Genomic DNA, 12,742 nt, shown 5'->3' with positions numbered 1-12,742 from the left:
GTACTTCCCGCACTACATGAAGGTTCCCGAGATTCCGGACCATGTCGATCAGCAATCAACTGTTCCAGAGTAATCATTTTCAACTACGTTGCTAGACTGAATGGTATTCATGACAGTCGTGGGAAGCTCACTGTCTACCATTTCGCTACTGTTCCGCGTGGTAAACATTCCGGCTTCGTTTGCCAAACGATTTGCGAATTTCAAGCTCTTTGGTCATATATAGCTAGACTTCCATGAGTAAACAGGGGATGGGGACCGATTTCCATTCAAAATGATACCCCCGGTGTATTCCTGGCCCTGGATGCCAAAAGGATTCTCCGCAGATTAATAGAAGTCTTCTATATCCAACAACTTTAATCGGGCTTTATTTATACATACTATGGGCTCAAGAAATCGCAGAATCGTTTTTGCTCTGCGGAATGCTCGTCTGTCACTCTCTTAAACATTTCCCTTGTAAGTCATGTAACTGAAGACAACCGTTCACATATAGTAGTTCGTAGTGAATTGAACTGTATCTCGATCGCATTACTTTCATCCAATGCTGCCGCATCACTGAATATCCTTGTTTTCGGCATCCGCAGCTGATTGGAACGAATCACGTGAGCGGCGAGATTGTGGAGCTGTTGGAAGCCGTAATTTAACGTCGGCGGAGTCTATCTGAACAACGGCTCAACGACATGGCAATTCACCAACACATGCAGAGAGGAGCAGTCGAGGCCTAGCCAGCCTCATATCAAAAATGCAATCATATCTCTGTCTTTGCTCCCTTCAACTTACTGGCCGTAAGCTTTCCTCACATAATGGCTGATACTGACACCCAGCGGAATATGTCCATTGTTCCCTATACGTCGACTCGAGATGTTGTTTTGTAAGAACTACGTTTACTTGTGCTGCATGAATATTATTACCCCCCCAGATGAAGGTTCACACTTCGTAGGCATGCCCGCTGATAAAATGCACATCTAGGCGCCACGATGACTCTATCGTGGTATTTGACCATGCTTCCCGATCGCTCGTCCTTCGACGTGCATCCCAAGACGCTGATGTGGAGCTGGCGGACTGCCCATATTGTCACCGTCCAATTCGAGAACCCTCCCAGGATGTATCTCGAGATTCCAGCCGTGGGTCACGTCCCACGGCCAAGCCTGGTTTTGTGAACCCTGAATACTTTCGCATGCTAGATTCTAGCTTACCCAGCTCCCCCGGCTCAACCCATCCCGCTTCTCCTCGTCGACGATTGGTTCAACCGGGACAGTCCGAAGCTTTTTCTTCCGGGACTGATTATGGAGCTGCTCCCTCATTTGCCAATAAAATATCGTCTACGGCCTTCAGTCCGAATTATTTCGAGCGATTCTTTGTTGAAGAGCGAGAGCTTGGGAGAGGTGGCAAAGGAGTTGTTTTGCTGGTCAAACATGTCCTGGATGGCGTGCCGTTGGGACATTATGCTTGTAAACGTGTCCCAGTTGGCGATGATCACGAGTGGTTAAAAAAGGTTTTAGTTGAGGTACAATTACTTCAACATCTGTCACACCAGAATTTGGTCTCGTACCGGCACGTATGGCTTGAGGACGTGAAACTTAGCAATTTCGGGCCCAGCGTTCCTTGTGCCTTTATTTTGCAACAATACTGCAATGCAGGAGATCTTCATCAGTACATATGCGGCCCAAGTCAGCCCACTGCCACAGCCCAGCAACTGAAGGAACGGCTCCGACGAAAATCAAGAGGCCAGCCCGAACCTCCTACGGACTCAGCAGGTCACCGAAAGCTCCAGTTTGATGCAATCTACTCACTCTTCAAGGATATTACATCAGGTCTACGTTTCCTACACAGCAATGGTTTTGTCCACCGTGATCTTAAGCCTAACAACTGCCTCCTGCATGAAACTGGACAGGAGCTTAGAGCCCTTGTTAGTGATTTTGGTGAAGTACAATATGAGTATGCTGTTCGGAGTTCCACAGGGAATACAGGGACCATTTCCTATTGTGCTCCTGAGGTGCTACGACGAGTCAGTCCCAATGGTCCATTCGTCAACTTCACATTCAAGTCTGACATTTTTTCCCTTGGCATGATTCTATACTTTCTCTGCTTTGCGCAGTTACCATATCGTAATGCCGATCTCATCGATGAAGATCGAGAAGATCTTGATCAACTACGTGCAGAGATTACCAAATGGACAGGCTTTGATGACGGGCGTCGCCTGAGACCGGACTTACCCGAGAAACTGTACACGTTTCTTAAAAGGCTTTTGTCTGTTGATCCGGAAAAGCGACCCACAGCCGATGAAGTCCTTAGCGGGATCCAAGCAGGCGTAGCTGGTGCTAATACTGAAGGGCGTCGCTTCCAGAGTCATAGGAATAATGGAACGTCCGCTGCTGACATGCGTTCAGGCCCTCGTGTTCTTCCCGTGGATCCTTCCCTGCCTCCGAAGGCGCGTGTCCCAAAGAGCCCCATTCGACGAGTATCTACAAATGCGTCAAGGTTTCCCGGTAGCATCCCTGCACTCCAACCAGCTGCCTATCAGTCAGACGGCCCAGAGTCTGCTAGACTTGAGCCCGGCATGCCAACGGATCGGCAACGATCTCAGAGGGTGGATCATGACCTAGTTCTAAGGACTTCGGCCCTATCCCCAAACCGTCATGCTAGTCAGCCACCACATACAAGTAACCGAAATAGTGTCAAAAATGCTAACAATGCGCGTGCCTCATCGAACCACCTCCTCCTTCCTCCTCCCACCCCGCCATCCCAGCTACCCTTCCTCGTTCCCTTCAGCGGAAATGATGCCGTAGCAAACATCATTCGGTTCTCCCTACTTGTTGCTAAGGTCCTATCGATTACCCAACCATGCTCGCCGCTGGCTGTTCGCACGTGGATCTTATACCCACTTCTTTTCCTCGCAGCCCTGGATTTTGCTGTCAAGAAGATGTGGGTTCATGTTATTGCATTCATTTTTCATGTTGCTGTAGTGGCCTTTGCGATAAGGTCTAATTCGCTCTGCGTCTGGATACCTGAGATGGCACGGACGGTTTACGGAATATGATACTGGTTTTATCTATAAATATATTTATTAAAATGGGGCAGGAAGAAGATGTAAGGTTAAATTAGTTTCGGGATCACTGTGGAGCTTTTTTTTTCAATCTGGGTGCAAAAGATGAGCACGAACTAGAGTGAAATGTTACATAAATGACTATTTTGATTTTTACCGCTCTAGCTTAGGGATAGCTTCGGAAGTTCTGTTCTGATAAGTAGAGGTTTGTCACTTCCAGTCTCTGAAGATTGCCGATCACCAGGTGATAATTCTATACTCTCAGCTCACTTTCATAGAATTAGACCACACAGCTCCATCAGTGTGATTGATATCATCTCATTCTGCGTGAAATAAGAGAAGTTATTTAATCCTAATTGCTATCCAAGCTTCCGTGGTCTACAGCTCACAGAAGGAAAATCGCCCATGATGAACATTGAAATATCATCCCCCTTACAATTTAGTAGGCCTCTAGCGCCAGCCTGATCACATTTACATCAGAACATAAAATTACACGAAAAATGTAGTGGGTGAAACGAAACTGCCAGAAATCCCATTGAGCCCCATATCCGGACCTGCCTTCATCCATTCCTTCACTCGTCCTCATGCTAAGAGACAGGAGAAGAGTGAGTAACGAAGAAAGATCACCCAGATATTGAAGGAGGGACGCAATCAGAGAGCCCACCAAGATTAATCTTGGAACTTTTTAAGCGTCTTTTACTCAGCCTGAAATTGTGGGACGTGTTATTCGTGTTTTGTTTTCGAATACTGCAAAATCAGACTAGTTGGAGAAAAACTCGTCATCCGTGTTGAGATGAAAGGCTTTTCCTGACGGTTCCGTGCAGAGGGGATGTAGAAGGTTATGTTTATTTCAAGGAAGGGGAAAGGACATGAAGATATTTCATCCAGTTTTCAAGGTCAACAGGGACAGTTAAATAGTTGAAGTCGGTGTGGTGCACCTACACTTTCTCCTTTCATTGATGTTTATCGTACATGTACATATATCATCAACGTGGAGATCGACTGCTTGCTTACTTCATACGCGCAGCCTTAAATCGACTGACTTTCTTGGGCAGCTGTCCTTCATCATCCAATGGGGTTATACCATCGTTTTCTTCATCCTCGCACAAAAATCCACCCTCCTGGTGAACCTTGCGATTCCGGATTTTGTAAAACTCAGTAGCTATTTCTTGTTTATGAAGTTTCTCATTTAGTTCGTAGGTATCTGGCGGAACTGCATTTTCACGGGCAATAGTGCGCTCCACAAGTTTGTCGGCCAAGGGTTTGGGTGACTGAGAAGGAGGAGCAGACCTCCTTGAACTTGGATCCTGGTTTGGCTTTGATGGCTTTGCGGGAAACAGCGGGAGCAGTGGTTGATTGGTAGAGGGAGCTGATGGGCAGGCAGCAGGGGTTGGCCACGCAGTGGGAGATTCAAAATGGATTGGTTCCGCAGCTTTTCTCACAGTTTTGAAGCAGGAATTCTTCTTCAATGCTGTGGTATCTTTCATAGTTTCTTCCCTCTTAACTTGCGTTTGTTCCACAACAGTGTCTTGAACAACTGGAGCTGAGGGTGGCTCTGCACAGCATTCCTTAACTGGTGTAGGAGAGGTCGGAGCAGCGGGTGGTGCAATGTCAAGTGTATCCATGAATGCAACTTTCTTCTCTTTCTTTGGATATGTTTTATGTGCCACATCTGGAGAGCCCTTATCAGACACAGGTGCATCAAGCTCGTTTCTAATCTCCGGTGGAAGATGGTCGGGATTAGGCCCGATATTCTCCAAACTCCGAGCGTTTAACTTCTTCTCTAACTCCATCATCTGGCGACGATAGTCATCGTGGATCATCTTCCGTGTAGATCGGCCATGTTCGTCTTCCTCTTCGTCATCTTCGTCATCACTCATCATATAATATTCATCTTCCACTGAGAATTCACTCCCTGACTCGTCCATCTCTAGTTCTGCAACGACAGCACTAACTTCTTCAAGGCTATACTTCAGCATTTCTCTTCTTAGAGCAGCATCTTCTGGAGGCTCATCTATATCTGTTGTCAAACTCGCGTCATCACTAGAAGATGTCCCAGATGCTGAAGGGTCGTTGTTGTCTTCGGATTGAGCTGTCTGTCTAGTGTAAGCCGAGGGAGCAATAGTGCCTGTAGCAGAGCTCAATGTAGAAGTGGCTTGAGCAACTGACGCAAACGTCTCTAGTTTTTCTATTGGAGTATCCTCGGATGACAGCGTGGTGTGAGCTGGTGCCGAACTGTCAATATCCTTAGAGTCGTCTGCCTTTTGTGGTAAAATTTGTAGTTTTCTTTCAAAATTGTCCAAGCCAGCATTCTGTTTGTCACCAATTTTGTCTTTTGCAAGATCATCCATACCCGCTTTCTTTAAAACCTCCAGTATACCAGGTGCAGCCTGGTCAGGGGTAGTCGTAGAACTCAATATGACATTACCATCGTCGTCAAGCTCTTCCACGATATCCGTTATGGGCAAACCTTCTTCGTTGATGGCGCCAGGGTGCTCGACTGTGAGCATGGCATCGAGTTTCTTTTCAGAAACTAATATGCGCTTCTCTAATACCTTGATGTTTTGCTGCACGTAGTCCATTCTCCTTGATATTGCGTCCACCACTTGTTGCTTCGTTCTCGTAATGCCTTGCTTCACTCCCAGCAAAATTTTGATTTCGTTCTCGTTGACGAGAGACCCTCCAAATTCCCGTCCGATCCTGATAAAATCTTCATTTGCACAGTTTTCCTCCATTGCTGTGACGTCATGTTTTAACTCGTCGTATTCCGCGTAAGATAACCGCCAACTGTAGAGACATTTCCTAAGCTTCAAGACGCTCTCTTCGAGCTTAAGTCGCTGTCGTTCAAGGCCTGCAAGGTGATCCGACGGCTGTGCCATGTTAAAGAGGACATATAACTCGAAAAACGTGCGTAGCGTGTAGAGAGCTACGTTTCGTGGTTTGTGTTAGATGGTAAACGAAGAAGAAAAAAAGGAGGAAGAAGAATCCAAAGACGTTTAAGTTTTGACGATGCAGGGAAAAAACCGCTTCCTGCTGAACTACCGGAACTAACCACATTGGGAGCTATCTTTGGCCTTTTTCGCTTAAAGCTCATGTTAAGTACATGTTTCTCAAAGCTTGGTCGCAGAATACAATCAAGCAACTAGAAACATATATTTTAGTCTGCCAGAAATATCTAGACTTGCCTTTCTGTACCCCTTCGTTCACCTGCAGCATGTCCGTCCACTCTAATGGTGCACGTAAGGGCGGTGAAGAAGATGGTGAGCCCCTCCGACAGCAGCTTTGTAGTCTTAGAATTCATCCAGCTGAAGCTAACACGTCCGACTCTGCGACTGATCCAGAGGTATGTCCCGTGTGCAAGTCATCGCGGTATCTCAACCCTGATATGCGCTTTCTTATAAATCCGGAATGCTACCATAAAATGTGTGAGTCGTGCGTGGATCGTATCTTCTCGTCTGGCCCAGCCCCATGCCCTTTGGCGGGATGCCACAAAACACTCAGGAAGAACCGGTTTCGAAAACAAACCTTTGAAGATATTGGCGTAGAAAGGGAAATCGATATACGAAGAAGAGTCATGCAAATGTATGTTGAAATCATCTCTGCCATCGCCCCTCAAAAGCCACACGCAACGCGTCGTCACATTCCCCAAAGACTCACACATGGATTTCACAGATTAAATCGTCGCGAAGATGAATTTGACAACAAACTGGTCTATGACAATTTCCTCGAACAGCGTGAGGACATAATAGCACACCTCGTCTCCGGCATTGACGTTGCGAAAACCGAAGCCCAACTCTCCCAATATGCAGCCGCAAATGCCAAATCCATCCTGCGCAACCAAGCCCTCGAATCCCAAGAACCCGCCACCTTTCTCCAAAACCAATCCTTCGAGCAAGAGCAGGTACGGCTGCGCCGCGAAGTTGCACGGCAAGATTATGACAATGAAAGACGAGCCCTCCTCTCTGGGCGAGAAACCATCCTCACCCGCCTCACAACAGGAAGTTTTGAGGAAGCCGAGGCCATCGCAAACGAAGGTAAAAAGAGCATGCTTAAGAAGTCCTCCGTGCGTCGGAGCGAAGATGAACGACTTAAACGCAAACAAGCAGCTCTCCTTGCCGACTCCAAAGGAGCGCAGGCTCCTGCAGATTCAGTGGACAAGGGAACTGGCCAAGTATTTGATTCTGATCTTGTTAAGGGCCTGAAGAAGATCAAGACTCCTGAACCGGAAAAGCCATACGACCCCTTTGGTGGAATCAGACTCGATGGCCGCAACTACTACCAACTTCAAGATCATTACCCGTCCTCCTATCTTGATCCGATCCGGGATAATGTCCAGATGCTTGCCGGCGGTTATGACTTGAGAGAGTACTATGCGCGGTCATTACTAGAGGCGTTTGCAGGACTGGGATGTTTTATCGATGAAGAAATATCTACGAGAAACGCTGCGGCGAATCCTTCCCCAACGCGAATGGCAGCATCTGCTGCAGCCAGGACCCCTATCACTGTTGATGACGATATGTCATGACCTCCTTTTCGCATGATCTTTGCTTATTTCCCACATTTAATTTTTAAAACTTTGCTTAGCGTAAGCAATATTGCCTGCATAGCGACGGAGTTCCTGCAGTTTTTTCATTACATGGAGGATTGTTCTTGGATAACAAATGGCAACAGTCCAACGGGAATGGAAGCCCTCTCTATATTTCTGTATGCACCTGCATACTTGAATACAGCATGAATCCCACTATTAAATCAAATGTCTATGGTCTTAGACCCAGGTGGTCCTCCCCTAGACCAGAGACAATCATGATTGTGATACCTTTTTAAGTTTCTGGACGAGGTTTCCATATGCGAATCCGAGAAGTATCTGGTGCACTTGAAGAAATCAAAGATACCAAAAGTTGGAAATCATTGCAGTTAGAAAATCAAATTCTGATCTGAAAACCAACGCCAAAAACTTATATAATCCCCAGGTAATAGAGCCAATTAAAACTAAATAACAGACAAAAAACGCCCGTCCCCGGTTGAGCTCACACGGATGCGAGATAACAAATATGACAGCAAAGCACAGCGAAGAGAAGAATAACAATCCAGGGACCAACTCAACTGAACAATTGCTCAAAAACAAGTAAGATGAAAATCGTTACCTCTTCACCAAAACAACAAACCCATGCACCTAGCACACACGATCTAGAAAAGAAAACAGTTGACCATTTCTACATTTTACCAATCACTATCTTAACAGAATACCAGAAGACACCATTGACGGGAAAAAACGCCAACACAGGTTCAATTAACCAATTACAACACCAGCTCAGAGTCAGCAAAATTTTCCAATCCACAAACGCGAGAACTCAAGCGGACTTAACCCAAGAAAAACCAAGTTAGAAAGTTAAAAAACGCGAATTCGATCGCATGATGCAGAAAGATGGTAAAGGTAGCAAGGAGCTAACATTGTGCTTCAAACCTAATATCCAGAGACAACCACTCCAGGCCGGGGACATACACTCAAGTCAATCACTGCATGAGACAAAAGTCAGTCTGAAACCCGGGGCCAAAGAGAGATGCAAGGGAGGATCTGGCTGAATCGATTTCTTGTGCAGCATTGGGTATCATCATCGTATGCATGTTGTGAGAAATGAATAGCGAACGTTGAAGAACCCTGAAGAGAAGAAAAGTGGACGGATGAAAACGTCAATGCGAACCACATGCTAAGCAAAAACCACCAAAGACGGCAAAATGCAAAAGGCCTAACAGGGCTGTAGACAATCAAATTCTTTTTTCGAGAAGTCAAGCTAGGAACTTTTTGCCAGCTTCTTGGGAAAATTCCGCCCCGTAAGATGGCCAGTGCTTTCAAACCCTTCCCAAGGCGGGTCGTCGTAATCGCTATCACCGTCGCTGTTTGCACCCCCGGTAACGCCTTTCCCCTCATAACCGTCATGGCCAAGACGTTCGGTAAGATCACTGCCATCTTTTCCACCGAGTCCAATCGATTGCAAAGTAACATCTACCTCCTGTTGTGTCATCTCATGGCCATCCTCCTTCTGACCCTCGAGAACATCATACAAAGCATATATCTGATCAGATTTTGTATCAATTTCTCTCAGAAGGAATTCAAATTTACGGAGTATGGACTTCCGTTGTTTTTTGCGAAGAGATGCATCGTGTTTGTTCAGTGCCGTTTGTTGCAAAACAAGTTGCATTTTTAGGTGGGCCAACTCGTCCTCCAGTGCCTTCAAAACTGTTGCGAGAGCCAGAGCTGGTTGCTGTGACGGGCGGAGAGTCGGCTCTTCAATATACGGGGATGGCTCTGGCACGCGAGCGGACACAGGTACTGGTTTTGTGACTTTAAAGGAGACCTGCCCTTCTCTGTTGCTGAGGCCATGTATGCAGTTCTTGTCGATAACGTTTTTGCAAACGGAACAGTTTTTCCCATCATGTTTCGCTACCTCATTTAAAACACGCTGAGCAGCTGCGGACAACTTGGGTGGCTCTCCGGATTTTCCGGAAATTGCATGCAACGTGATATCAGGGAGAATAAACGCCGAAGTCATCTCCTCCGTCTTATTTAACCTACGTCGTGGACCAGCTGTAGATGTGGAATGGTTCGTAAGGTTGTGCTGCGATAAATCGCGAGTATTTGCAACTGATCTATGTTCCGTTCCGGTAAAATCTGTCGCTTCAAGTATTACGGGGCGCGATGCCTTGGATGAAGTGTTTTTCAAAGATGACTTAAACGGTATGCTATGTGTAGCGTTCCCTAAGAGTCTTGTCCCAAAATTGCCAGTTTTGGTTTGCTCAGTCAATTCCCGGCTAAGGCAGGTTTTGCGAGCCACCCTTTCCTCCTCCAGTGTTTTGCGAAGTTTAGCTATCTCGTTGGCCTAGATTAATTGCTATTAGCCAGTCTTCACATACGAGTGAAAAGGAGAAATCTTACATCAATAAAGCTTAAGAATGTCAAATCATTCGTCGGTCCAGTCCGATTGCGGAAGCCTCGAGTTTCCGTACCCATCTCTTCCTCGGAAAGATTGGAATCTTCCATGTACTCAACAACAGCTTTCTTGGTGCGCAGTTTACTAGTGTTGGGGAGTTTCTTTTGGGTAGTATTTGCTTGCATCTTTGTATGTTGTGTAGATTGCTGAACTGAAAGATGAGACAAGTCGAGAGAAAAAAGGGAGTCATACTCCGCTTGCTTCTGCTGCTTGGAAGCAGCCACTTTGACTGCAGAGGGCACGCACGGTTGTGAACGATCCTGTTGCGTTCTATTAGAGTTCCGTCGACGGGTGTCGAAACCAATTTGTTCATTTGATCCATTCGCATCGGGATCTTCGGCATGTTTGGTCCTTATTCGATGTGGTTTCGTTGCTTTGGTTGGGTCCATGGCCGTCGCTTCTCGACGTTTCGTTTTGGAGTCGCACATCTCTATAGGTTTACTGTCATTCGCTGCCTCGGGGAACGCATTCGACTCAATCTGGATCCTCATTTCATCGTTCTCCTGTGCCAACGCATCATTTTCCAATTTGAGTTCCTCTATATTAAGATAGGCAACGCCCAACTGAGTCCGGGCGGAATCTCGTTCTTGCGTCAAGTGCTTAATCGTCGTCTCATGGCTTGAATTTTTGCGGATGGAGACGTCCAACCGATTTTGAAGTGCCAAATTTGCCGCTTCCAATCCTAGAGAATGGAGGTTAAAATTCATACCATCTACAGGAATGCCAATATACTCACTGTTTTTTTGGATAAAGAGTTTGCCAACCCCTCCATTGTTAATATCTTCATCGCCACCATCCATACTAAAGCGTTTTTTGTCTTGCTTTCGAAGTCGTGCATTTTCGTTTCTCAGAATTAAAATTTCCTCCTCCATTTCCTCAAGCCTAATTTCCATGTCGGATTTGTCTGTTTGCAATGCTTGAACTTTCTCTTGAAGCAATTTCAATGAAACAAAAATAGCCTTTTCGTCATCCGGAACTGGAATGGAATCAAGGGGTAGGTGTTCAGGGGGTTGAGAAGTAGAAACTCCCATGGCGGGAGGCGAGGTGAAACGCGTTGTTCGCGACCGTCCCTTCGGGGTTCCATCCTCATAGATTCCCGAGACGAGTTCAGAGAGATCAGGGATGTCAGGAAGCGCATATGATTGGTGTGTGGGATTGTCCGTGGTTCCATTGCTGTCAGTGGTTTTCGATGGCAGTTGTCTTCTTAATTGTGCCTGTTCCACGTCTCCAGCATTGTAATGTTTGAGATAATTTTTCCCGGAAGCTTTGTTTCCCGCGTCCGCGAGCCTGGAACTTTGGTCATTTGTTCTCCTGTTGCTGAAACGCGTATTTCGGGTGGTGAGTGTCACCTTTGCCGGTCGTTCGTCGCTGATGTATGATCCATCATACGTCTCATTGACTTTCGCGTGAATTTCAGATAAAGTGCGGCGTTGGCTTCCGCTTTTGAGTTTTATATCTTTAGGCTGGTTGCTATCCTTCATGGCGAGGCTGGCGCGTCGTATCTGAGCGTCTTTGCGAAGGCTATCTCTTCCAGTCGAAGCTCGATTGGTAATTGGGCGCAAGGGAGCCCTTGGGGAGCGGCTTCCAAAACGACCTTCCCTACCCGCTGGTAATGCAGAGTATTTACTCCCATCGACACTCATGACTGAATCTCGCGAATCATCCAACTGTTGGGATGTCTTCTTTGCTGCCCTTCCCATTTCGACCGAAAGGTCGTCCTCGTCCTCGTCGTCCTCCTCCTCCTCCTCCTCCAAGCTGGATGCGTCAGAAAAGTCTGGGAAAGCTCTGTGAAGAGCAGATGTGTTAATGACAAAGTCAGGATCTGGTTCTTGTTCCGCGTGCGCGTCGTCCCAATTTGCACGTTTTGACTGAGGATGGAGGTGGTCGTTGTCCAGTTGCCTTGTGGAAACTAGAGCCTCATGATCCGGGTCAAAATCGGACGTCGTCGGTTCTCGCGAGGCGTGACTGTGGGCCATCACATCGGAGGTATTAGTGTGGTCATTTGGAAACATCTGGCTGGTATTCTAAATTACGCGTAAAAACTCTGGATATTTGCAAACAATTAACAACCGCCGGTAGCGCAGGTACATAAAAGAACTTGGAAGAGACACGGAAAAGCATTACATTATATGCTGGTGGCGGGGTTTGGGTAGGTACCTTTTCTGGCGGGATGCTCAGTCGCGTCGGGATTGATTGTTTTGGTGACCGGAAAACGGATCAAATGAAAAGAATGAGGACATGAATTGATACTGAAAGGTTTAAAAGAGGAAAAGAAAAACCGACTACTCCTGATAAATAAAACCTTGGAAATAACTGCAATGTTAGGACAGCCCAACGGCTAATACGTCGGGTGGTTGTTGCGGGGCGTGTTGAAGAATCGCTCACACACGAATCTGGAGTTTGGAGGTTTGGATGTTTATTTCCCTTTGGGGAGGTTTGTTTACTTCTGGGAAGTGACAGAATGCGCTAGTCCGGTTTGGAGATAGCGTGTCGAGAGCTCCAAACCTCGGCAAAATGAACATCAGTAGATATTCGACAGGCGTTAAAACAACTGAAAAAATGTTAAAACACTTTAATAACGCTCTACATTTTCCAATGTCATGTCTGCATGCGTTTGTGCGCCAACGTAAAAGGGCACCTGGAAACCAAAGTCTCCACTCTTGCTCCTATGATCTTCAACTCCTCAGTCATTCTGAGCTTTTGGTTTGCC

General features: G+C 46.5%; 4 protein-coding genes across 4 annotated transcripts; 2 read left to right on the top strand and 2 right to left on the bottom strand.

Moving 5' to 3' along the window:
- Positions 1-800: 800 nt before the first annotated feature.
- On the top strand, positions 801-3,037 carry PADG_03133 (IKS protein kinase; the record flags this gene model as incomplete). The annotated part of the gene is made up of 2 exons (XM_010760447.1): positions 801-868; positions 967-3,037. The coding sequence occupies 2 exons, from the start codon at positions 801-803 to the stop codon at positions 3,035-3,037; spliced, it is 2,139 nt and encodes a 712-aa protein (XP_010758749.1).
- A 1,016-nt stretch (positions 3,038-4,053) lies between these two features.
- On the bottom strand, positions 4,054-5,922 carry PADG_03132 (uncharacterized protein; the record flags this gene model as incomplete). Its single annotated transcript, XM_010760446.1, has 1 exon — positions 4,054-5,922. One exon carries the CDS (start codon positions 5,920-5,922, stop codon positions 4,054-4,056), a length of 1,869 nt encoding a protein of 622 aa, XP_010758748.1.
- A 335-nt stretch (positions 5,923-6,257) lies between these two features.
- PADG_03131 (CDK-activating kinase assembly factor MAT1) lies at positions 6,258-7,568 on the top strand (the record flags this gene model as incomplete). The annotated part of the gene is made up of 2 exons (XM_010760445.1): positions 6,258-6,625; positions 6,716-7,568. 2 exons carry the CDS (start codon positions 6,258-6,260, stop codon positions 7,566-7,568), a joined length of 1,221 nt encoding a protein of 406 aa, XP_010758747.1.
- Positions 7,569-8,835: 1,267 nt separating this feature from the next.
- On the bottom strand, positions 8,836-12,044 carry PADG_03130 (uncharacterized protein; the record flags this gene model as incomplete). Its single annotated transcript, XM_010759971.1, has 3 exons — positions 8,836-9,921; positions 9,978-10,714; positions 10,769-12,044. 3 exons carry the CDS (start codon positions 12,042-12,044, stop codon positions 8,836-8,838), a joined length of 3,099 nt encoding a protein of 1,032 aa, XP_010758273.1.
- Positions 12,045-12,742: the final 698 nt, after the last annotated feature.

This window comes from Paracoccidioides brasiliensis, assembly GCF_000150735.1.
Source record: "Paracoccidioides brasiliensis Pb18 unplaced genomic scaffold supercont2.3, whole genome shotgun sequence".
NCBI lineage: Eukaryota > Fungi > Ascomycota > Eurotiomycetes > Onygenales > Ajellomycetaceae > Paracoccidioides > Paracoccidioides brasiliensis.
Note: the sequence above shows the minus strand (reverse complement) of the source record. Positions and strands in the feature narration are given on the sequence as shown.